Source organism: Abramis brama (assembly GCF_963993115.1).
Source record: "Abramis brama genome assembly, chromosome: 5".
Lineage (NCBI taxonomy): Eukaryota > Metazoa > Chordata > Actinopteri > Cypriniformes > Leuciscidae > Abramis > Abramis brama.
The window spans coordinates 31,353,711-31,380,068 of record NC_139967.1 but is presented as its reverse complement, the minus strand read 5'-3'; the positions used below and the strand labels follow the sequence as shown (position 1 = coordinate 31,380,068).

Sequence of the window (26,358 nt, the reverse complement as noted above, 5' to 3'; positions counted from 1 at the left end):
GACGGGATGGGCTATGTTACATGCACGAGGTTGCCAGGGATGCTCTGGGTGGCGTTGAGCACTCAGGTATGGGCGCAACAGGCTGCCAAGTTCTCAGCCTATCGCGACCTGAAGAATATTGAGTCGTCTGAATGCAGGAGTTTCTAATTACCCTAGATAAGTGGAGCCCTAAATGTAACCTTACACACTCTTTACATTGATAGTCATCCATTAGGAGTGTAATCAATGTACGGCTGGTCTCCTCCCTTCACAGCACTCAGGAACGGTTCCATGTTCCCATGTGTTGCTCAGATTGGCTTTGGTAATTGCTCAGGCAAGCATGTGGTGCAAATCTGCTCTCCGTACAGAATGGTGCAAAGCCACAGTAGACTCAAGTTGAACTCTTTCTCAACTGTCTCTTTTCCTTTCCTCGAAGCCACGGCATGGCCTTTTAACCTTCCGTCGGGTCCTAGTACTTTGTCTAGTGCGGCACATTATAATGTACACCGCCGTTTGTTGCGGATGCCGGGTTTGGGTTTGAATGGCACAGGTGTGCTCCGGCTGATCCCAGGTCAGCGCTCGTCGGGCGGTTTTGACAGCCCCTCCGCATGCACTAGTGCACAGGTGCATGCAGCAAACACCTGTGCGCCTGTGGCCCGGGGACACAGACGGGCTAGATTTCCACTAGCGTAACTGAAATCAGAGGAGGTTTGTGAGGATGCGGAGGGCCCTCCCTGCTGTTACCTTTTTCTCCCAGCAGGCATGTTGTGACCGCCACACACACAGAAAGCACTCTTCTTCCATGTAAATATGCACTCGCTCGCTCAGACATACATGATCACATTGCTCGAGCACGATTATGTTACCTGGTCGTGTCATTACACTCTTTTGTGTGCACGTCGATCTGCCATTTCTCCCAGACATCAAATCCTGTTTGTTCTTGCGTCCTGTCTCTTACGCTTTCTCTCTCTGGGAATGCATGCGAAGAGATTTGTCAGCATGAGAACATGCCATCGGCCAGCCAAAAACAATATTTAAACATTTAAATTAGGTTTATCGTAAGCCCTGCTCGCTTTCACCACGCTACCGCGAAGAAATACAGACGGCAAGTAGATATTACGCGGATTTGTGTTCTCTGTGCTAATCGCTCTCTCTCTCTGTCATCCTCCTCTGTCTCTTTTTACTTTCAGAAACAGCGGCATTCCAGTTCAGGAAGCTGTACTTAGCAAATACGCTCATCTGCGTTTTGAAAGGTCATGAGCATTTTCAACGTTGTTCGTTTTCAGTGAAATTGGCTCACGCCTTTAACTCTCTCCGCCAACACAAAGAGATGACACGTTTATCATCCCTCTCTCTTAGTTATTCATGGATCTGTCTATGTTCATCCTCGACAGAGAACATGATGGAGATCTCAGAAGAGTAAATCGGGCTTGTCAGTTTTATTTGCTTCTGCTGTAGTCAAGGTGTCAGGTTTTCGGACTTCATACATGACTAATTTTCAGACAGGATGAGATTTTACTGCTGAATATTTTTCTTCATGGCTGTGCGAGTGGGCGTTTGTTTGAATGGGTCAGTTGTTGTATTAGGGGCATATTTCGGCGCATATTGGGGGCATATTATGATATCACCTATCACTGCTGCTGTTTCTGGAGGGTTTAAGGAGTGGTCACACTTGACCTTGTGATCCTTGCACTTTCATTCATAGTAGGTCTGTTAGTTTAATACAATTGTAAAATAGACTGTTGGCCAGTGATAGGCTTATCGTCAATGATTTGTAAATTAAACAAACAATGATATTATGTGTAAATATATATACAGATAATGTTGTAGTTTATAATTAATTTATATATTTGTTTTATGTATTATTTATTACTACATTAAAAAAATACATTTGAACTATTTATTTTTATTATTTTTATTATTTTATTTTATTGACAGCCCTGATTCATAAGTTGCCTATGCAAATGTAAGAGAGCGGGTACACAAACATATGTGAAGAATTGACATATGTGACCCTGGATCACAAAACCAGTCAAAAGTCGCACGGGTATATTTGTGGCAATAGCCAACAATACATTGTATGGGTAAAAATGGATCGATTTTTCTTTTATGTCAAAAATCATTAGGATATTAAGTAAAGATCATGTTCCATGAAGATATTTTGTAAATTTCCTACCGTAATTATATAAAACATTTATTTTTGTGAGTGAATGCAGCACAATCGCGAACATAAATGGACAACTTTAAAGGTGATTTTCTCAATGTTTCGATTTTTTTTGCACCCTCAGATTCCAGATTTTAAAATAGTTGTATCTCGGCCAAATATTGCCCTATCCTACCAAATCATACACCACTGGGAAACTTATTTATCCAGCTTCCAGATGATGTATAAATCTAAATTTCATAAAATTGACCCATGTGACTGGTTTTGTGGTCCAGGGTCACATATTTTTTTTCTGCATACAAAATTCGAGTTTGTTGAACTCGGTAATAACATAGTTATTCATATATTGATCTCTTGACTGGAAATATATTAAAGAACATTCATTTTATCAATTTTGCATGAATAAAATGCAAATTTCAATTAATAAACAACTTGTTGATTTTAGTTTCACAGAAAATTGGAGTAGATTTTTAACAATCTGGAGTAGATTTGTAACATATATTATTACTTGTTCAAAACAGATGTTCTGAAGTATCATATCGTTTTTCTTTTTTTTTTTCTTTTTTTCTTTTCTTTTTGTTGCGGGGGCCTGAAATAATTGTGCCTGCTTAAACTTTAGTGTGAGCATCCTTTTATCTCCCTCACTTTAGAAGAGCATCCACACTCACTCATCTCTCAGCCACATGACCACACAAAGCACTCTCTCTTGTTAAACCATCATCTTACCCCAAAATCTAAAAACACTCTCTTTCCTCCATCAGTACCATCGGCACCTCCATTAAGGAGACAGGAGAAATCAATATCTCACCATCAGGCTCAAATGTTAACAAACTTTATATTGACCATTTACCTTTGGCACACAATCCATTTATCTGTCTCTCTCCTGTTTATGATGGAGAGCATCAAATACACTCTATAGATCAACAAGGTGATTAAATAGGTTCATTCAAACACACCTGTCCTTATTCACCACAGAGCTGAGTGATGTCCCGAACGCTTACCAAATTGCTGTTTACTCTAACAACCGATAGTGGAAAAAGCCATTAACTGAAGATCCCTTTTCCAGCCATTGCACCACAACGGCCTTTTGTAAAGGCGTTTCGCTGAGTGCATTTATCATTTAATAATAAAAAAGGCAATAATCGAAGCTTATGGAACACCTTAACAGATTCTGTGCTTAAAAATCATTGGTGCCTTTTTATTTCTTGGTTTGTTACAGTTTGATTCATCTTAACGATGCAAAACCTTCAGAAAAGCATGACAAATAAACTCTCGAACTTGCTGAGAAGGACCGTTGTACCATCAGCTCACATTACACTTTGTGCCCCTGAAATAACGATGCAGCTCCACAAGAAGATATGGAGGGATTCCATCTGGATTGCTTGCTTCTTTAAAATCACTCTGCACTCCTCGAGTCTTATGGAGTCGCTCGCTCACGCTCAGGGAAGAGAAAGCGCTCACACGGGATAGAAAATACACAAGACGAGAGACAGGAGAGAGATTACCGGTCTCCTCAGAGACACCGAGCAATATATGTGCGAGCACACACAGTTTGTGAGAAAAGGGTAGTTGGAATTAATGCATGGAAAAGTGAGAAAAGAGCACAGGCAAGAGCGGATGTGTGATGAAGGATGCATGAGATTGAGAAGTGTCATTATAAACTGATCGCATAGCCGTCGTTCTACATGACGTTATTGTCCCTGAGAATGTAAACCGCTGATCTTTTCTTTATGAGGCGTGATAAACCACTGTCAAAACCAAGCAGCTGGAGGTATTGAGGGATTCTTACTTTCCTGGTTTAGTTTTGCTCCCTAAGGCGGGATATTTGACCACAAACCATTATTCTGCCCCTTGATACACACATGTGATCACTCTCTTAACGCTGTAGTCAGTAATACAAAGGAAAGGTTGTACTGTATGTGGTTGTTTTGTTGCGGTCATAACCTGACGTCCTGGACATTTAATAGGTTTAATAGATTATGGAGCATCCAAAACGCATGTGCATGTGGAGCTTGTCTTTTTGACTACCAATGGAGTGTTAAGGGAATATTTCACTTCAAAATTAAAATTCTGTCATCATTTACTCACCCTCAAGTTGTTTCAAATCTGTATGAATTTCTTTCTTCTGCTGAACACAAAGGAAGATATTTTGAAGAATGTTGGTAAACAAAACGTTTATGTACCCCTTTGATTTCCATAGTATTTTTTTTTCCTACCATGAGTAAATGATGACAGACTTTTCATTTTCAAGTGAACTATTCCTTTAATAGAGAAATATTCCTGGCCATAAATTAGCCATGAACCAGCACAGTGATATTTCATCCGTCAAAAACATGAAGATTTTCTGGCAAAAGTAGTATTTAAACAAATGGTGTAAATGTATTGAATTTTGCTTTTAAAATTTGCTGAAACTGATTTTGAACTGATTAATTTTGCTTTCGAAGTTCATCATTTTAATTACTTGTAATTAAATACTTTTATTCTGAATTCATAATGTATACACTATTCAAAGATTAAGTTCTATTTGATGTAAGTGTGTTGAATAATTGAAATACATACGTTAAACGAGCATTGCGTAGGTTCTGAAATTTCTAACAGTTACTGACACCAGTGGCCGTTAGAGGAACTGCAGCCAGTCTCATGCTCGTTCTCGGTGCGCACACGCTCGTACGAGCCGCAGCACCAACCACTGACGGCTCATCGAGATTCACCAGCATAATGTTTGCTTACTAATAATGGCTGCCGTACCGTACTGATGTAAGCCCAAGTAGACGAGAACGCGCATGACGTCACATTTTGTGAATTTTCGCGCCGATTCGGGCCCGACTCCTCCACACACAATTGAGCCTACAGGCTGATAGAGGCAACCGTGGTGCACAGTCAAGGTGTCATTCTTTTTATTACATCATGGTTGGCTCATACATGTACAAATGAAAACTCTATCTTAAAGATTTTTTTTAAAGTAAAAACCTACACATAGCCCCTTTAAAAACAGACTGTTCTAATGATGATACACAAGTGCTGATGCACAAGAGTTTTCTGTAGTAGAAAGTTTATTTTTATTTAAAACTGGGATTACTTTTGAATTGAGAAAGCCCAGGTAATTTGCAAGCAGGAATTTGAAACGGTCCGAAATTGTACAACATTTAGCTCAAACCATTTTCCCCCAATGATCACTAATGCTATCGCCATATATGCTGAAGCCTCGTCTGCTCAGTCGGCCATGAGTGCGCCCACGATGCCCATTGAAGCTCTGCTGTAGCTAAGCATCTTTACTCCAGAATATATACAATCAAATTTATTGCACACGAGGAGAGTGGGACCGTTCTGAAGTATCATAACGCTTTAGCACATTAAGCGGACGTGGGCGGGGAGGGTTTAAAGTTACTGAGACCTCGGAGGTCAGCAACCGAAGACATGGAGTGAAACAAGGCTTTGAAACATGCCATCAGCCCAATAACGAGAGACGTACGGTAGTAAAACTCTAAGCGATTGGGGGTGTATTTTCGAAGGATTGATGGATGCGGCTGTTGTCGGCGGTGGGGAGGGAATTAACGAGGCACTTTAGCTGCGGGTAGTTTGGAGGGGGGGGGCAGAATTGCCCCAGTAGTTTTTGCCTAAAGAGAGGGGCATAACCAGCCATAAAACATGAAATCATATCACTTAAGCCGACGAGTACAGATAAAGCTGTGTTTGAACTTGCAGGCATTAATTATACACTGTAAACAGAACGGTGGGGGACTTTTTACTTGTTTAAATTATGACAGAGGGTTAGCATCCCTCCCCCGTCTCCTTTTCTCTCTGTCTCCATTCATCTCTCTCTCTGCATTAATGTTCCACTTCTTCATTAACTTTTAAAGCTTGTTTTTCTTTCTGTCTAATTTATCACTTGATACTATATTAACATACCCTGAGGACCTTGTTTCTACTAAAGCATTTCTTTGAACAGAAACAGGAACATTATGAAGGTTAAGCACGCAATGTCTCGTTCGTCATTTTCACAATGAAGAGAATATGAAGAAACTACATACAATTTGAGAAGAAAACGTGTTTCTTGCCAGGGTAAAGAAATAAAGTAACTGCCTTGATACTAGGCTGTTGTGGGTGAATGCCAGAGCATATGAGTGGTTTTAGTTTTAGCACATTGCTCGGAGGTTGTTTACTGGCTCAACTCAAAAGAGCCCATACTAATGTTTCAATGATATTCTAGTCTCTAAATGTGGAAATTATTTGGAAATAAGAAATTGTTTTCTTGTTTAAAATGGTTTACAGGCAACAATCCAATAACTGGTCCTAATTATGTATTATATAAACATACTGACCAAAAAACAAATGGTAACAATTTCATTCATCCCATTTTTAAAAAAATAAAATATCAGAATTTGTAAGGTCTAATTTTTTTTAAAATGTTTTTGAAATATCTTAGGCTTCCCAAGGTTGCTTTAATTTGATTAAAAATACAGTAAAAACAGTAAATTTTGTGAAATATTGTTAGTTTAAAATTAACTGCTTCCTATTTTTATTTTTATTTTTATTTTATTTTTTATGTATGGTAACACTTTACAATAAGGTACATTGGTTAACTACCTTAGTTAACATGAACTAACAATGAACAAAACTTCTTCAGTATTTATTAATCTTAGTTGATATTAATTTCAACATTTACTAATATGTTATTAAAATCAAAGGTTGTATTTGTTAACATTAGTTAATGCACTGTGAGTGAACTAACATGAACAAACAATGAACAGCTGGATTTTTTTTAACTAACGTTAACAAAGATTAATAAATACTGTGACAAATGTATTACTCATTGTTAGTTCATGTTAGTTAATACATTAACTATGTTAACAAATGAACCTTATTGTAAAGTGTTACCAATTGTATTGTATTCCTGTGATGGCAAATCTGAAATACTCCCGTGTTCAGTGTCACATGATCCTTCGGAAATCATTTTAAAATGCTGATTTGCTGCTCAAAAAACATTTATTTTTGTTATCAATGTTGAAAACTGCTTAATATTGTTAAATATTTAGGCTTAAAACTCAAATTATGTGGGATGAGTTACACAGTTGTTTTTTACTTCAGGGGTCAGTGTTCAATTCCTATGAGCAGCACTTTAAGTAGCGAGCAGCATTCATTGTATTGTCTGATGCACAGGCATTTGTAAAGGAACGCGCTCTCTCATTCTCTCACTCTCTGACACTTACAGTCACACATCTTCTCTGACAATGTTATCGGTGACTCACATTCCATATATGTCAGAACAGATATAGCAGGGCCGCCTGTGGCAGGAGTTTACATCATCTGATCAATGTAACATACTGCGGGGTTAAAGTTTACTCTTCTTAAAGGACTCTTACCCTTCTGACAAGTGAGAACGTATTGATTATTTTATTCTATTTGCCGTTCCTCGCACTCATTCTCACCTCTGCTGTCAATAGAGCGCCATTGAGAGAGTCAGAGAGACTTCTGACCCCTGCTGTATTCACACACCCACACCAAATGCGCAATCCTCAAACACTCGTCCTGCTCAGTCCTGCATCCCTAACACACTTGATTAATAGTGTGTCGCTACAGGGTCACGCTGCATCTGAACATCTCTGTACATCTTATTTGACACAGGCTACGTGTTGAGAGCTAGCCGCTCTGTCAGATAAGGGTCTATAGATTTGGTCAAGGTGGAGTTTTTTTCTTTCTTTTTTTTTTCTGTTTGCCTCCAGCAGGGACGGCTCAAGCCTCATTTGGAGGTCAATGTGACCATTGAATAGTCCCAAAGGTCCTTGTGCTTTTTAAGACACCTACCCATCTAATGTTTTGTTGACGTCTGTATGAGTTAATTCACATTGAGTGTGGAAAGTGCACAGAGAGGGAAGTGGCTGCAGTCCTCTGCACTCGTCTGCAGAGAGATAGAGAGATAATTATTTGGTCTCTGACTCACATGGCATGAAAAATGCATAATGCCGGGGTTTGAGACAGCTTATCAGGGTGTTAACTCTTCCCACGCTTTGTGTATGCTAAAGCAGAGATGCTTTTAGATGCCTGCCATTGTGTTTGTTTGTTTGTTTGTTTGTGTGTGTGTGGATTTTGTTTTGCTTGGGTGGGTTGTTTGTGCTGAACTTTTGTCCCCTCTCATGCTGTTCGAGTAAGTTTCGATCACAACATTAGATTCGAAACCAACCATTTTTTTTTTTTTTATGTTTGCTACTTTTTACAGCTTTTATCTAATGAATCATCACCTGGGTGTGAATGTGCTAGTATACTTTCTGCATGTTTTGTCCAGAGTCCACTCACTTTTATGCCTTTGTAGTCAGTTTTCCTATATATATATATATATATATATATATATATATATATATATATATATATATATATATATATATATATATATATATACAGATCTATATATATATATATATACAGTGCAATGCATAAGTGAATACACCCATGCTAAAGTTGACTAAAAAGGGGAATAAAAAATCATATTTTGGAAATTGAACTTAATGCCTTAATTTAAAAAAATTAGGAAAAATCCAACCTTTAAGGACACCAATTTTCTTTGTGAATGAATAATGTATCGTAAATAAATAAATGTTCTTCCTTAAAATACATGGTGCATAAGTGAGTACACCCCTATGTTAAATTCCCATAGAGGCAGGCAGATTTTTATTTTTAAGTATTTTTTTAATTTTTTTTTTAGGATACTATGCATCCTGATAAAGTTCCCTTGGCCTTTGGAATTAAAATAGCCCCGCATCATCACATAGCCTTCACCATACCTAGAGATTGGCATGGTTTTATTTCAGTTAGCCTAATAGCTAGTTTGATTTGCATTGAGAGATGATCTTATGGAAAGTACCCCATGCCAATCTCTAGGTATGGTGAAGGCTATGTGATGATGTGGGGCTATTTTAATTCCAAAGGCCAAGGGAACTTTATCAGGATGCATAGTATCCTAAAAGATTTTTTTTTAAAATACTTAAAAATAAAAATCTGCCTGCCTCTATGGGAATTTAACATAGGGGTGTACTCACTTATGCACCATGTATTTTAAGGAAGAACATTTATTTATTTACGATACATTATTCATTCACAAAGAAAATTGGTGTCCTTAAAGGTTGGATTTTTCCTAATTTTTTAAATTAAGGCATTAAGTTCAATTTCCAAAATATGATTTTTTATTCCTCTTTTTAGTCAACTTTAGCATGGGTGTATTCACTTATGCATTGCACTGTATATATATATGTGTATATATATATATATATATATATATATATATATATATATATATATATATTATAAGATCTATATATATAAGATCTCCCTGTGGATCTTACCAGCTGTTGTCAGAATCCTTGTGCATACATAAATCTGACTGGATTATTACAATTAATGACAAAGGGAATGTTTGGAAATGTAAAATGATATTGCCTTACTGACACACTGCAGCAAAAGATGTAAACAACTGGCTTAAAACAATATTTGGGGTGAAAATTCTAACGTGCCTATGACTTTTCCACAGTAATATATATATATATTATGTTATTTTTTAACATAAAGATCTTATTTCTGTTCCTACATTTTTAATTTATTGCTCTTTCATCTCTAATCTACTATTCTTTTTTTTCTTTTTTTCTTCTGTGTTTCTCTTTCTCATATATGCTGAGTGTTATTGTTTTCCATGGTCTGTGTCCTCTCTGTCTTTTGACATAAGCCAGTCTCTGTCACTCCAGGGTCTCTGTACGGGTGGATTCTGAGTTTAGGGTCAGACTGGGGTCAGAGACAGAGACTGTCTGATCTACAGTATGCAGATAACCATCAGGTTGAAGCTACGAGCACAAATAAACTACATGTTCTAAAACTGTACTTCTAAATCCTGCTCTAAAAATTATAATCAATCTTATAGCACCGATTTTGAATCCCTCAAACATCACATTATTAACGTAATTTTGCTATCCGAACTAATATAATATAATATAATATAATATATATATATATATATATATATATATATATATACACTCACCTAAAGGATTATTAGGAACACCTGTTCAATTTCTTCATAGAATAAAGCTGTCAGTGACAGTGACAGCTTTATTATAAAGCATATATATATATATATATATATATATATATATATATATATATATATTATTATTATTATTATTATTATTATTATTATTATTATTATTATTTTATTTTTTATTATTTTTTTTATTTTTTTTTATTATTTTTTTTCATTGTCTGTGACCTTATCGGAGCAAAGCTGTGACCTATTTTTGCTTTGTGACCCACCAGCTGAAAACCACTGCTCTGTTTTCAGACAAACAGAGGAAATGCATTTTAAACATCTTCTGTCTACCATGTGCAGCTTCACTGTCATAGAAGCCCCCTGCATGGCTCCTGGACGGGCCCCTGACGCAGGACCCACGCATACAGGAGGTTGTTAGGAAGTTCCTCTCAATTAGTATCCTTTTTGTCACTGTGGACTGACCTTAAGCTGACTGTTGTGCTTTCCTTGTTCCTTCAGTCAATGTAAACATTAATGTCCTCTTCATTTGAAGCCCTGCCACTGAGCCAAGTGTAATAACATTGTTCATGGGTTTGATGTGAAAGACGTGTGTTCTGTGTGGGTGTGTTGTGTTGTGAAGAAAGGGAATGTGGCGACTGCAACAACATGTTCTAGTTGTTTCCTCTTATGCGTTAGACTGCAAAATCCTCTTTAAAAACAAGAGCACATTGACTCCAGAATGGAATTTGATTTTGTTGAAATTGTCTTGCTTGTAGAGGTGGTTCAATATAGTCGATTAGTCAAGTAGAAAGTTCTTTAGATTTCAGTATGGATGCATGATATATCTGTACCATATCGGTTATCAGGTGATATGGTTTATCTTTATCAACTTTATTAACTTTATCTGTACCAGTTTATATTGGATTTTTTTATTTTTATTTGTGCATATTTTAATTACCTTTGCCATCATGCAACACCTGCTAAGGTAATAATTAAAAAAAAAAACTGTTAGTGTCCCAGACACTTGGTTGGCACACTTATTTTTTGCCTTTTTACCATATGATATATTTTAGATATGTATCATTCGAAATCTTGAACACTCAAAATTTATTCTATTAAGATCATTTGAAATTAAACAGTGCCTTACCATGGGAAACAGTACTTTAAAACCTTGATTTTTATAATACCAACTTATTTTTTTTAAATATAGATTTTGTATAGAATAAAATAAAAATTCATTTAGCACATTTGCCTTACAGTAAACTTAAACTTCTATCAGGGATGCACTGATATGAACATTTTGGCCTATACCGATAATCGATAATTCTTTATATTTGAAAACCTATAACCGATATATAGGCCAATAAATCTGAATCCAAAATTTTAGATAATTTTTGAGAGCCTGATTACAAAAACTAAATTCTCACCATTAAAAGCCATGTACCAAGCACATAATTGTTTTATGTAGCCTATATGACAGGCTTGCATGTTCCAATCATATTTCAACCAATTCAAAACCATCATGGCGAACAGTGCGCATCTGAACTGTCTCAGCTGAAGGACATAATCCATTATTTATCGGCTTTAATTTATCGGCCAAATTTTCTCATCGGCCAATACTGATGGTGGACGATATATTGTGCATTCCTAACTTCTATAATGTTTTTACACTTTCATTTTTAAGGGCATTTTCACATCTATGCTCAACAAAAATATGGGGGAAGAGGGTTACAGTTATCAGGTTAATATTATAATAGTGTTAATAGTAATCTTTAGCATATCTCTAAATGAATATCTATTTTTTCACACTGTACTTTATATGTTCTGATGCCTAAATTTACCTGAAGCATTTATAATGATTGTTTTTAGGTTTCTAGGTTTTGGTGTTTTCTTTTTTTATTCATTTGGACAAAATGCAGTGTGGCACTACAGCCAACAAATCACCTCATTTGTAGCATTAGCTAGGTCTGTTAGACTGACTTCACACAAACCTGGTATGCTTTCAGTCGGAATAAAGGATTGATGTGTATGGAGAAATGGTTCACTTTCCATATACTGTATGTCAACGCATTCTCAAAACAGTGACCAGCACCTCAGTGAAATATTTCAATGATATCAATGAAATGAAGTTAAAATTCTAGTATTCACTCGCCACACACTCACAGTCACTCGCTCATATCCATGGCATCAGTACACATCATGTTGTCTTACACACACACACACTCTGTCAGGGGTCATCCCCTGCTCATGCTGAGTGTGTGTGAACCCCATTAGCACATTCCCAGATAGTGGCCAGGGTACTCTTATCTCTCTCCACCCATTAATTACACTTTGTTCCCCTAAGTGATCTATTTCTGCTCCTCCCCGCCCCCGCGGCCCACTCCAGGACTATCTCCTACACCTCCACACAGCCACACAACACACACATACACACATGCGCCAGATAAGAGTGCTAATGTGAGGCAAGCAAGGTCAGCCTGCCTTCCTCGCTGATGTGAAGTGTGGGTCCCGTGCATTAGCCGCTAGCCTGTCTGCCACCCGCTTTGCATGGGGCCGTTCTGAAGATGCCCCCGTAATTACAGATGACAGCACAGCGAGAGGCTGATCGCACTCCTTTGCCTCCACTCGGGCTGGAGGAGACAGTCTTCTGAAAGCTCCACCTGGAAAGTATGTCATGGAGCACTCTTGCGATGCTAAACACATGTGAATGCTGTGTACTTAGTTTCGATGCAGCTTCAGATCACACTTCCGAGTCCACTGTGTTTGTGAGCGACACCAACTGCAGAAAAGGCCAGATAGTCAGCGAGGGGTGTTTCACCGACCGCTGTCTGCATCGCTGCTAGACGTTTACACTATATTGCCGTACTAAATCATTTAACAGTTTATTCAATGAATTTGTGACTAGTCTTATACATACTGCTTGATAATATTTGGTATCGGTGGAGATGCATGAGCTTTTTGAGGAGACATATATAAATCAGTATTGTTAAAAAAAAATACAGAAAAAAGTAAAAGGTTACTGCATGTTTGAGGTGAAGTTGAAACCTGTAAAAAGCAATGTAATATAATTGTCACCATACACTTTTCTTCTCAATATGTCTGGGTTGAAGTATACACATATCCTGTGTGTGTGTGTGTGTGTGTGTGTGTGTGTGTGTGTGTGTGTGTGTGTGTGTGTGTGTGTGTGTGTGTATATATATATATATATATATATATATAGTATATATATTGTGTGTGTGTGTATATATATATTGTCTGTATATATATATGTGACCCTGGACCACAAAACCAGTCATAAGTCGCACGGGTATATTTGTGGCAATAGCCAACAATACATAGTATCAAAATTATCAATTTTTATTTTATGCCAAAAATTATTAGGATATTAAGTAAAGATCATGTTCCATGAAGATATTTTGTAAATTTCCTACCGTAAATATATAAAAAAAATATTTCTGTGAGTGAATGCAGCACAATCGTGAACATAAATGTACGATTTTCTCAATGTTTAGATTTTTTTGCACCCTCAGATTCCAGATTTTCAAATAGTTGTATCTCGACGAAATATTGTCCTATCCTAACAAACCATACATCAATGGAATGATTCAGCTCATTTATTCAGCTTTCATATGGTGTATAAATCTCAATTTAAAGAAAAAAAAAACTAATTAAAATTTTTGTAGTCCAGGGTCACATGTTATGTGTATATATATATATATATATATATATATATATATATATATATATATATATATATATATATATATATATATATATATATATATTGTGTGTATCCTATGTATGTATGTGTGTATATATATATATATATATATATATATATATATATAGGACAATGGGCCGCCCCATCAAAGTTTGGTTCCTCTCTAGGTTTCCTGTTCACCTGAATATCTTATGAAGTTTTTTTGCTTTTGGCTCACGGGGTGCATTAAGAAACGATTCTCCATTAGACTGTTCTAAAAAATATGAATTATGAAAAGCACAACACAGACCTTGAATTGGGTTACAGCGTCCACCTCGAAATTGAAAAAAAGAAAGTTTTTACTGAACAGAAAAATCGTTGAACTTGAGCCGATGTAGTGTACATGTATAAATACTTTGCTAAGTCAGTTCCCTCAATTATTGTCCTGCTGCGTCGTGTGCTCGCTGCATTAGCCTGTGGTTTGATTTACACTCCGTTGCATCATCCCACATGCGCTCATACCTTCCTCCTTGAAATATGTCCAGCACAAAAATCAATTTCGTGAATCAGTCTACAAACACACCCATTTCATAGACCTATCTCTCTGTTAGCAGAAGCAAGAAGAAACCATTGTATTCTTTAGTTTACACAGTGTTGGTATGGATGCTGTGCTACTGCTGAACTCTCTTCAGTCCCTGACTCCTGCTGCTCCTTTAGTAAACACACTCAAACACTGTGTTCTTATTTATGTATTGATCCGCCATTGATTTCCTCACACCCCTTCTCACTCTCACTTTTTCAGGCACTGTTATCATAGTAGCAGCACCTGTAGGGTTCATCTGTTACTTCAGCAGAGGAGAAGATGCTCATCAGATTTAGTTTGGAGGTCTCGGTATTGGGAAGTGAGGACATCTAGGTTGGAGAGTCAGGCTACTCATCAAGAGTGAAATAACATTATTAATTAGGTCTTTGTGAGTCGGAACACTTGTATCTAACTGGGGTTTAAAAGTTTTTAATAAATTAATACTTGTATTTAGCAGGGATGTATTAAATTGATCTAAAGTGACTGTAAAGACATCTGTAATGATACAAACATTTTCTATTTCCAATAAATGCTGCTCTTTTGAACTTTTTTTCCATCAAAGAATCCTGAAAAAAGTATCACAGTTTCCACAAAAATATTAAGCAGCACAACTGTTTTCAGCATTGATAATAATAAGAAATGTGATTTCTGAAGGATCATGTGACACTGAAATCTGGAGAAATGGCTGCTGAAAATTCAGCTTTGCCATTACGGGAATATATTCAATTTTAAAAAGTTAAATATGAAGCATTTACTTTAAATTTGTAATAACATTTTACAATTGCTGATCTTTCAAAAACATCCAAAAATCTTACCATCCCTAAACTTTTGAACGGGAGTGTACTTTCTCAACATTGCGTCCTACCCAGGTACTGTAAGACAAGTGGCATTTTGTTGGTCGTTTGGTTTCTGTCACGCTAGGCAGGCAAATCTCAATGCATGGTCCAAAATCCTGCTCCATATAGCTGTACATATGAAGAGTTCAGATGCAAAAGCCTCTAAGTGCCATCTGAAATTTTCTTCTAGAATGATCATTTTTATCAAGCTTGTATATTTAAGTTAAGTAATTTCACTTAAATGACAATTAATAGGTCATTTGCATTGCCATTTAAGTGAAATTACTGAACTTAAATATACAAGCTTGATAAAAATGATCATTCTAGAAGAAAATTTCAGATGGCACTTAGAGGCTTTTGCATCTGAACTCTTCAAATATTAAACACACGCTGCATTTTCACTCTTGGTGTGCATAGAAATTTTACTTTTTTCTCTGGAAGTATGTTACATCTGGTTTGCACACAGTATACACATTTAAGGGGAAAAGCACCGGAAGGAGGTTGTTGGAGGTGAGAGGTTGCCTTTTTGTAAATATTTCTATTGCTTTCTTCTCATTTTATCTGATTTGTAGCATCTGTCTTTTTATCCTTATCTAAATAGAGACCAAAGCCGCATGCTGTGGGGCTTTTAAATGTACTGTTTTGTACATACTCTGTCCATATTCTCAAATGTGAGAGAGAGGAAAGAATGAAAAAAAACAAATTGACCAGAGAGATGTGTCAAATGATGCACATGCAGTGATGTTATAATGTAATATTTTCAGGGGAAATGTGCAAATGCTCATGCGGTCACCATCGCAAATGTCCCCATGTACTGAATCCAAATACATTGGCGGTTTTTGGAGGGCTTTTGTCTGCAGTGCCAATTTCATCAAACAGTTTCTAACACCTCTCATCTCTGTATGTGCAATTTTGCAAGTGATGTGCTGTGTTATTGTACACTCTTGACACGCTGTCTTGTGCTGGTGCTAAAGCCTGTGTGAATTAACCCTCTGTGTACCTGCACAGTGTGGATCACAGATCCTCATTAATCCTCAGTTCATTTGCAACAGCTCTTATTCCACCCTCTTTCTCTCCTTTTTGTGAAATCAAACGCTCATTCAGTCACTCTGTTCATCTTTTTTTCTTTTGAAAGAGTTAGGTGATAGACTTAGAATTTTGATTATTTTTTATTACATTTTTGCCCCTACAGAATATTGACCACGTGTGCATATATAACTAATAAAATGCACAATGGATCTAACAATGGTTATTTTATTATTTATTTTATTATTTATTTATTTTAATTTTAATTTTCTCTTGATTTATTTCACGACAGGCATTATTTTAAAATATTTTTCAGTTTGTATTTTTTTTTTTTTTAAGAAATAAAAAGTGTATTATTTAAACGTAGTATTTTCGGTGTATGTACGGTGTAAATGTGTTAATGTACAAATGACTTGAAATTGTTTTTAACCTTATTACAATTGCATTATTACTTTAAGCATGCATGATACCCTCAATATGCATTGCATACATTATTTGTAAGTGCTGCGAACACATCAGTGCAACAGGACTTTTTAGATCCTTTCTGTTCGTTACACTTCTATGTTCTGTTATCCTCTCTTTAAACGAACGAGATATTTCACCAACATACATTTTATTACATGGACATTAAATAATATACATCACATATTTTGTCTTACATGTAATAAAACTCTTGATAAATATAGGACTCTTATTTTCAGGATGATTAGAAAACGTAAAAAAAGGTGTAAATTGACAATTAATACAATTACCACATTTTGAGCACAATTTTTAACACAACTTATAGAGAGAATTTCTAGTTTTGTAGATCATAAATAATTTGTCCCTAAACAACCATATTTTATTAAGGATAGTACTCATTTTTTTAAATTGTTTCTTAAACGTTTCCCACCCAGAGGTACTGTTATGTACATTTGATATTGAATCATTATATACTAACATTGATCATCAGTTAGGTCTGTACACATTAGAATATTATTTAAATATGCGGGAAACAAATATACCTTCTACCACATTTTTAGTTAATTTGGCCACTTTTGTGTTAAAAAATAATTATTTATTTTTAAGTGCTATTTCTTATCCATAAAATGGTTTGAGTGTCTTGTAGGTAAATTGGAAGAAATTATATTATATGAAGCCCAAAGTAATACTTTGTTTTTCATCTATTATTTCTTAGACTCAGCTGTTTCTGAGTCTAAATGCATCGTTTGTCAAAGTATGCAGACAAACTGTTCTCTAGATTTGGACTAAAATTGTGTTTATTGGTTTTATCTTAACCGTAAGGCTTCGGTCACTCTTCCACAGACCACTTAATGAATATTCTAGTACTGTAATGATGAGCAACTGGGGCTTAGGAGTTGTTTGCACTCCGAATCGCTCCGTCATTCTTGTTTATTTTTCGTTTTCCCCTCTGGAGTCGGCTCTGACATCTGCAGGCATTTTTATCAGCGGCTAACTTAATTATGCTACTGTGGACTTAGGCTATTTGACTTGCTAACAAATTAGCCCTCAAATTAGCCTTGCTATCTGTGTTTCTGCTCCGCCTGTCAGGGATATGGTTTGTCATATCTGAATTCCTCAGTGATTCTTGATTTGCTTTATTATAGGCTATTTTACAGAGGAGCAAACAGAGTGGGCACAGTCAGGCTGGATAATGAAGCGCTAGTCTTCTTGCAAAGTGCTAGCCTGGGCTAATGACTAGCTTTAGACAGACTGGTAAAACAAATTCAGACACCCAAGCGCCATCATTAGATTTTCTCTCCTGAAAACTGCAACAGAATAAGCCACTGCCAATAGTTCTGGGTGCCTTTGGTGGGTACAGTAACCTGCGGTATGATTTGACTTAGCGTCCCCCAGAGTCTCAAACACTTGCGCTACACATCCCACACTGGCCCCTGCTCTCCGGTTATCTCGTAAAGACGCCATTCCAGCTCTATAAAACTTGCCGTCTTTATTACAGCTAAGTCAAGGCGCCCACTCTCAAATAAAAAAATAAAAAAAAGACTGCACCGCTGCAAGGGAGGAGCAGCTCAGGGACACACACTGGAAATGTGTTCTGGAGCTCATTCTCTTGTAGCCTTTCCTCCTTTCCAAACTTGAAGAATCTGAAAAGAGTGGAATGAAACTGCATTCGTCTCCCTCTCTCCCTTCATTCACTCACTCACTCTTTACCCCTTTCTCGTTTTGTTTCCAACTTTATAAGTGAATTGTAGGCTATCTCAGCAGGCCCTGAAGCCACACGTTCGCTTTCTCATTTATGGATGTGTAATGAGTTCTGCCTCTGTTTACTCTTACAACAATAACAAGTAAAGTAATTAAAAGAGGCATAGGAGAGGGGGGGGGCAAAGGGAACCCAACGCCACACAGGTCCTGCGTTCGGGCAATTGACAGAGAGACTTTTTGATGAAATCGTAGGTGTGCATGCATATTTTTTTTCCCTTTTCTATTTGCAATTGTAAGTGCTTATTTTTTTTTCATTTTTTTTTTCAAATGCATTAATTTAATTAGATATAATGCAAACAAAGCACGCTCTAGTTGCAACAGTAATATCCGCTCCTGGCGTCTAATGTGAAGAGGGATGAGCCGTGTTCTCGGAGGGCAGTGGGTTTATGCGTCGGGGGAGTGACGGGTGGGGGGTTGGCTATAGAGTATATTTAGATTTAATTAGTTGTGTCACGAATCATAGCATCTCCATCACAGAGATCAGCGTTAACACGGCGCGCTAGAACGTTGACACCTGTTCTGGCCTCGTTTGTCCTCAAGCCGACTCTCTCAGATCACCTCTCAGATGTTCAGGCATGCATGGCGAAACCGCCAAACCGCTAGAGCATAGAGCAAACAAATATCAGAGAGCGTTAGGACTGGAAATCTAACCCCTATGCCAACAGGGACGCAGATAGCAAATAGACTCTGCAGCCTCGTGCAAAGTATAGTTTCCCCCTGCTAGTGTTACTCTGACTAGTTCATTCTAGTTTGGAGTAAAAGTATAAGCACACTGTGTGTTGAAAAAGTCAAGGATATATTTGTACTGATTTGCAATACTACCAGTCAAAAGTTTTGGAAAGGTAGGATTTTGTAATGTTTTTAAAAGAAGTCTCTTCTGCTCTTCTATTTTAATATATTTTAAAATGTAATGTATTCCTAATTTTCAGCATCATTACTCCAGTCTTCATTGTCACATGATCCTTCAGAATCTTTCTAATAAGCGGATTTTATATTAATGTCTTTACTGTAATGTCTTTACTGTAACTTTTTATCAATTGAATTCATCCTTGATGAATAAAATATTGATTTGTTTTATTTCTTTCCCCAAAAAAATTTAATAAAAAGTCTTACTGACCCCAAACTTTTGAACGGTAGTGTTTAATGTTACAAAAGCTTTCTATTTCAGATAAATGCTGTTCTTTTGAACTTTCTATTCATCAAAGAATCCTGAAATAAAAATCTAAAAAACTGTTTTCAACATTGATAATAATGAGAAATATGTATTGAGCATCAAATCATCATATTGGAATGATTTCTGAAGGATCATGTGATACTGAGGACTGGAGTAATGATGCTGAAAATTCAGCTTTGCCATCACAATAATAAACTACACTTTACAATGTATTCACATAGAAAACAGCTGTTTTAAATTGTAATAATATTTCACAATATTACTGTTTTTCTTTTATATTTTTAATCAAATAAATGCAGCCTTGTTGAGCAAAAGAGACTTCTTTTAAAAACATTAAAAATCTTACTGATCCATAACTTTTGACTGGTATTGTATAAGGAAGACACTCACACATGCACAAAAACATAAAGCTAACAGAACTGCAAACAATCACGCTAAAACAATTAGAGGTTGAAATATTTTAATGACTGGAATATCAGATACTGTAATTTTTCAACAACTGTGTAATTACAACATGTAAAATGTCTGGCAATGAAATCAAATAATTTTGACAAATAAATAGAATATGCCAGTAGTGCTCAATCAATTAGGAGGTGCATTTGAATGCCACGCTACAGATGGAGACCAATTACAATCAGCACACTTTGATACTTTTTACTCTCTCCGAGTGTTACTTGCGGCGGTGCTTTGACTGCTCATTCACTCGAGCATCGTTCACTCATGAGCATTTTACCATCACACACGATTACCATTTGTAACGCTTTTGGTGAGGAGAGAAAAAGGAATTGCCGATAGCTAAAGCCTGTCTTCCTTGATTTATTGTTGACATGAATGTTGAAAGAGTGCTTGTGTGTGTGTGTGTGTGTGTGTGTGTGTGTGTGTGTGTGTGTGTGTGTGTGTGTGTGTGTGTGTGTGTGTGTGTGTGTGTGTGTGTGTGTGTGTGTGTGCGCAAAGGAGAGCGAGAGTGAGTGTGTGTGAGTGAGTGTGAGTGTGTGTGTGTGTGTGTGTGTGTGTGTGTGTGTGTGTGTGTGTGTGTGTGCTTGTCACTGGGACACTGTTTCAAACACTATTTGTCACAGTGAGATCAAAGAACTACTAAATTACCCTCAAAGGTATCCAGCTGAATCATTTAATGGTTCATTATAAAGATTTGGATCTGCATCTGGAAGACGTCTTAATGGGGTAGTGAAATATGAAGCTTCATTATTACAAATACAGTGGTCAAATGGAGTCGTATGAAGTAACGCTGATAACAGTGGCCTGGTGTGAGCGCCGGTGTGTTTGTGCTCATACTGTAAGGTGCATTGTTAAAGATGAGGATATCAAAACATAGTGCGTGAGCATTTTTTGTAGGCCTGAGTATATGTTGTGAGGGGTGTCAGGGTCGTGTGGATGACAGCCTGCCTGCTGGAGAGTTTTTTCAAAAGGTGCAACTCTTTCTCTAATTGCACAATTACACATGTAGAATTCATAATTATGATGTTCACAGAAAGCACAGCAGTTTGTATATGTAATTTTCTACAATATCTTCAAGAATTTGGGTGTTACTGAATATGTGTGTGTGTGTGTGTGTGTGTATTTTTTATCTCAATTTATTTTATTTTTTTAAATATATATATATATATATATATATATATATATATATATATATATATATATGTGTATATGTATAAAACATACAAAAACGTTTATTTTTATTTACTGGCCTATGCGTTTTGGAAAATAAAATGTAAAAAAAAAGAAGAAAAAAAAAAGATTAATAAAATGGTATCATAGGAAATATATCAAAGCTTTTTATGTAATTAAGTTAAAGTTAATTTTATTTATTACCATAATTTACATGTATTGTAATTGCAGCGTAAAAGTTTTGTCATTGCTTTAATAGTCTTTTTCCCAATTGGATGTTAATGGATTTTTAATAGTAGCATGCCTGTATTTGTAAGACATGAAAGGAATTATAAGCCCTATCCATCTTACTTTTAAGAACAGAAAATCTCCCAGACGAACAGAAATGCCTGTGAAAGAAAAAGAAAAAACTAAAGGAAAACCAGAACAATAGACTTTTCCTACTTCTGTGCGATAGACATTGCTCTCTTTATTGAAAGATGACATTTAATCAATGGCCACCTCTTTAAATGGCATTCATTTAATTTGTGGGCTAGCCAGACACGGCTGTCCTCTTCCCCATTCTTTGTGTGTCTGTGCGAGCGAATGACGTAACCGTGACACGCCGCGGCACACATACACTATTGATTACACTCAACACATCTTGGCAATTAAGAGATGGCAAGGTAGAGTAATAAAGGGTCATTAGTGAGGCATGCTTGTGAACCCTCATCAAAGGTGATGTCGCCGGCAGGGGCGGAGCTCCCGCAGGGTCGCCACGGGGGCTCGTTGCATTTGCATATCTGCTCGGAGACGCACTGTGGCTGACCCCATGGCTGGGATCGGTATGAGTCGCTCGTCGATCAGGGGTTCATCACAGGTTCAGGGTAACAAAAAGTGAACCCTTCGTCATTAATTGGTCCTAGAAAAGAAAAAAACAAAGAAGGGGAGACAAATAAAAGGTTAGTTGGGAAAGGTGAGGGAGCCTAGAGTGGAGGGAAAGTTAAGGCTGTGTGCTCCAAATTGGGTATGAATTATAAATAAGAGCAGTGGAGGCAATGTCTTCTCCTCTAGAGTGGTGTTGTGCCAGGACCTACACCACTAAAGAGATTGTTTGGACAGCAGGTATCGACTCGCTGATCGTCAGCTTGGTAAACTTGACCTGAGGCACTGATCATTGGCCGAGCTAGAAAGACTCAACGTTCTGATACACACACACCTCTTTCCCATCTCACCACAGCTATCTTCATCAATACTTCCCAGACTGGGGTCAATGTAATAAACATGGAGGTCAATATCATGGCCATCTGAGTACACTTTTGGCATGGGCCTTAAAGTTGGTCTTTAATTGGATCCCTCCGGGCAAGTTCATGCACCAGTTTCAATGTGGAGGGGAAGAATGAAAAATCGTGATTGAGGGGGGAAAAGCACATCAGTTTGATCCTCTGTGTTCCACACAAACTGACACAGACGTATATCAAGGCAGTCGAATTCTTTAAGCTACGTACATTGCAAATGGTTCAAAGTGGAATTAATCTAGCCGAAGTTCTATTCAAGCTTTCTCACAAATAGCACAATAAATAAACAGACCAAATGTAGTTCTTTGGTGCTACCTGTCTGAAAGAGCTGCATTATGAGGGCTGTGAAAGGCTCTTGCGGGACTTTGAAAGGTCTGATGAGGACTTGAGGTGTTCATGTCACTTCACCTGGATCCAATGACCCAAACATGGGAATTCTTTAACCCGCTGCCACTGAGGGAAAACTGAGCCGTTTTGTGGATTAACTGATAGGTGTATCGAACTCAAGAGAGAGAAAATGTAATCTTCCATGGATAGTAGCCATTACATCCATTGTCCTCAAGTGCACAGTATCTTAATAGATGGAAAACGGTGTGTCGGAACACATAGCACATGACACAGAGTCCAAAGATTTTGCTTGGCAACAGACGTACTAAACTATTTAGAGAATGAACGGTCCTCACATATCACTCTAATAATCTAAGTGCCCTAGAGACCTCAGTAGGAAGTGTTTAAAGGTTTACTTCGGCCAAAAATTCTGTCATCATTTACTCACCCTTATGTCGTTCCAAACCTTATGCAGAACATTGAAGATATTTTGAAAAGTTTTTGGAAAAAATTGCACCTTTAGGGGGACAACAGCTTTTCACTGAGGCAGACCCTTAAAAGGACAACTTTTTGACCCCTAAAAGGTCGTCCCTTGAGGTTACTGCCCCAGTGACGAGTTGTATTTACAAGTTGACAATTTTTAGGGAATTGTGTTAGGGATAGATTTCAGAATATCTTCTTTTGTGTTAAGGAGAAGAAATTCTCCTTTACTGTGATTTATAAACACTGTTAACTCTGTATGCTTTTCACATCCACCCTGATGTTCTGTGTTTTGCAGGTACCGAGAAGCACGAGTTAACATCATGGAAGAGCTTCCAGTCCATCTTCAAGTTCTTCAGCAATGCTCTCAAGGACCAAGAGGATGATTCCTCCTCCAGCCCGGTCACCACACGCAGCTCCCACCGTATAAAACACGATGACTTGTAGAGGGCTCACAGATCCCAGAGCCCAGCTTTGTCAACCTCTTAGTTGCTTTTCTCCTCTGTTCTTTTTATGAAAGATATTCCTCCTTGAAGTCCTCCTCCCAGTGTATTGTATAACTCTGAGGAGCGCAGGGTCAGCCTGTATACATCAGAATAGCGTTTTGCATTACTTCTGGATGAGTGCAACTGTCAAAGCAATATGGCTTCACTGCTTGTGCCTCCTGTGGGCCGCTGTGTGGATTTGGTGGTGGCCCATCAGTGGCCAGATTAAGGCTGACAGGCGGCGCCGCACACCGCCTCTTGATGCACCTCTAATTATCCTGACATTGTCCTGAACTGAGCTAATGCCTGGGAAGCACCTGCACACACACACACACACACACACACACACACACACATCTAGCAGGTCCTAGTGCCTGCCCGTAAAGTCTTTGTATCTCTCTTTGATTTCCCCCCCATGTTGTTTCTTTTTAACCGGGGTCTTACTTGCTTTTAAAATACTGGAGCGCTTAGGAATTTTGTATATCAGATGCTAAAGGCTTACGGGTTGTTTGTTCCATACATATAACTTTAACTGGGAAAAAGCAACTTGCAGACTCGCGCATCCATTCAATGGCTATCTTGAGACTAGATTAAGAATGAACACAATGAAGTAAGCCATTGACAGCTTGACATATTTAAAGAATCTTCCTCTGTTTTTAAATCCCTTAAAACCTTGTGCGAGCATGAGTTTTAGGAATATCTCCCATTAACTGAGCCGATATGTCAGTCTGGGAATATCTTCCTATGCGTCAGGATCAGGGAGATTTAATGTTATCCAAAGTACAAAAGCCATTCCTTGAGATGTTTGCCAATTTAACCTGCCCTTTTATTGCAGAGTTTATGACTATTCGGACTGTTTCAACACCTCATTGTCATCCTCTGCTAAACACGTGATGTAACTGTCTCAGCCAAGACAAGAAACATTGTCTCCTGGACAATGTGGTATTAGCAGAGGCTTAAAGATAAGTTGCTCAGGCATGTCAACAGATCACTCTGCTTTAGCTTGAAAATGAATCTCTCAGTAAGGCCTCTCATCTCATCATTTTTAGAAATAGAATTTGTAATTGGTTATTTAGATTGCTCAAGGTATAAGCAATGTAAATAGTGCTTTATGCATATTTCATATATTATTTTTATCCAAAATAGAGATGTAACTACAACGGAAGAAATGCAAGACCCCATGCAGATGCTTTTATGTTTTGAAACTATTTTTACAATGAATTAAACTTTTAATATACCTGCAAATATTCATTAGATGCCACTGATCAACTGCAAGTTGCTTATACTCTTTAGTTAAAATTGCTTTACTCCGATCCCAATATCGTTGCCTTAGGAAAACACACATAAAGTTTATCTTTTATTCTGTTTTATTTTGCAAGCGTAGACTGACAAGCCATATGTGAATGTCACTCGCGCTAAGTGCAGCCTTAAACCAAATCGAAAACCTAATTGGTTTGCAAATTAGGACTCATTTTAAACAATAATATTTTAATCGACAAGATTCTAAGTTTTTTTTTAAACATTGTAGTCACTCTGAAGTGTTGTGTTGTTTGCTCCACAAACTGTAATTGTTTGAAATTGTATTAAGTTTTTATTAGCTTTCGATGGGAATGCATTCAATGAAAACATGATCTTACTTTAACTTCACTTTCATAAATCGTTCTAATATGTTAGTCGTTCGTCTTTGAATTGATGGCAGTTTTGTGCCCTGATTACTCGTTCACTTCGTTTCCATATCATTTGAGTGTAATAATGATCTTCATACTTGCTGTAATTGAATAAAATTCTTTATAAAAATTGTGCGTATCTTGATTGATCTTTGATTTTAATTGTTGCAATAATTGTCTTCGTTTTTATCTATTTATTTTTACTTCATAAAACAAGCATGTAAAATAACATGCACCTTTGCGAGCAGCTTGATAGACATATCTCACCTTGCACTTAAAGACACCGATGCACAGGGTACTCTTATTTACAACGTAATGATCGTAAAGGCATCACTTTCAACCCAAGAAGTTGTCGGGTTAAAGTTCAACCTGACGGGGGAAAGATCCTCGGAGCCCGATAAAGCCTGTTGCTCCAGCGGCTCTCCTCTCAGCTCTGTTCCCAGGGAAGGTGAGCCTGCTCGGAGAATGACTCGCTCTTCTCACGTATCAGCTGTGGAACTCTATCACGAAAGCTGATATCTGTGTCTAGATCGAGCCCAGGCCTTTACAATGAGACCAATGTTAACCAAAATAAGTGTCAGTCAAAGACAGAGAAGTATCGGATGAAGCCATGTCTATAGCACCTAGTTTTTTTATGTTTCAACTGCTTTTTTTTTTTTTTTTTTTGCTTTTTTTTTAGACCTTCACTCACGAAACCCGCGGAAATTATGTCACAAGAGATTAACGAAAAATAAGGATGATATTAAGGAGAAATCATTAGAAATTAAATTCGCGGTTCGTTTCAAAGAAATTAGATTAAA

General features: G+C 37.2%; 1 protein-coding gene across 2 annotated transcripts in view; it reads left to right on the top strand.

Annotated features, from left to right (window-relative positions):
• The window catches only part of arb2a (ARB2 cotranscriptional regulator A), a 186,533-nt gene extending 160,844 nt beyond the window's left edge, over positions 1 to 25,689 (top strand). For both annotated transcript variants that reach the window (XM_084114778.1, XM_084114777.1), the window contains exon 11: positions 23,705 to 25,689. In XM_084114778.1, the coding sequence (XP_083970904.1) occupies positions 23,705 to 23,853 (149 nt within the window). In that variant the 3' untranslated portion in view covers positions 23,854 to 25,689. The remainder of the gene's footprint in view (positions 1 to 23,704) is intronic.
• Positions 25,690 to 26,358: the final 669 nt, after the last annotated feature.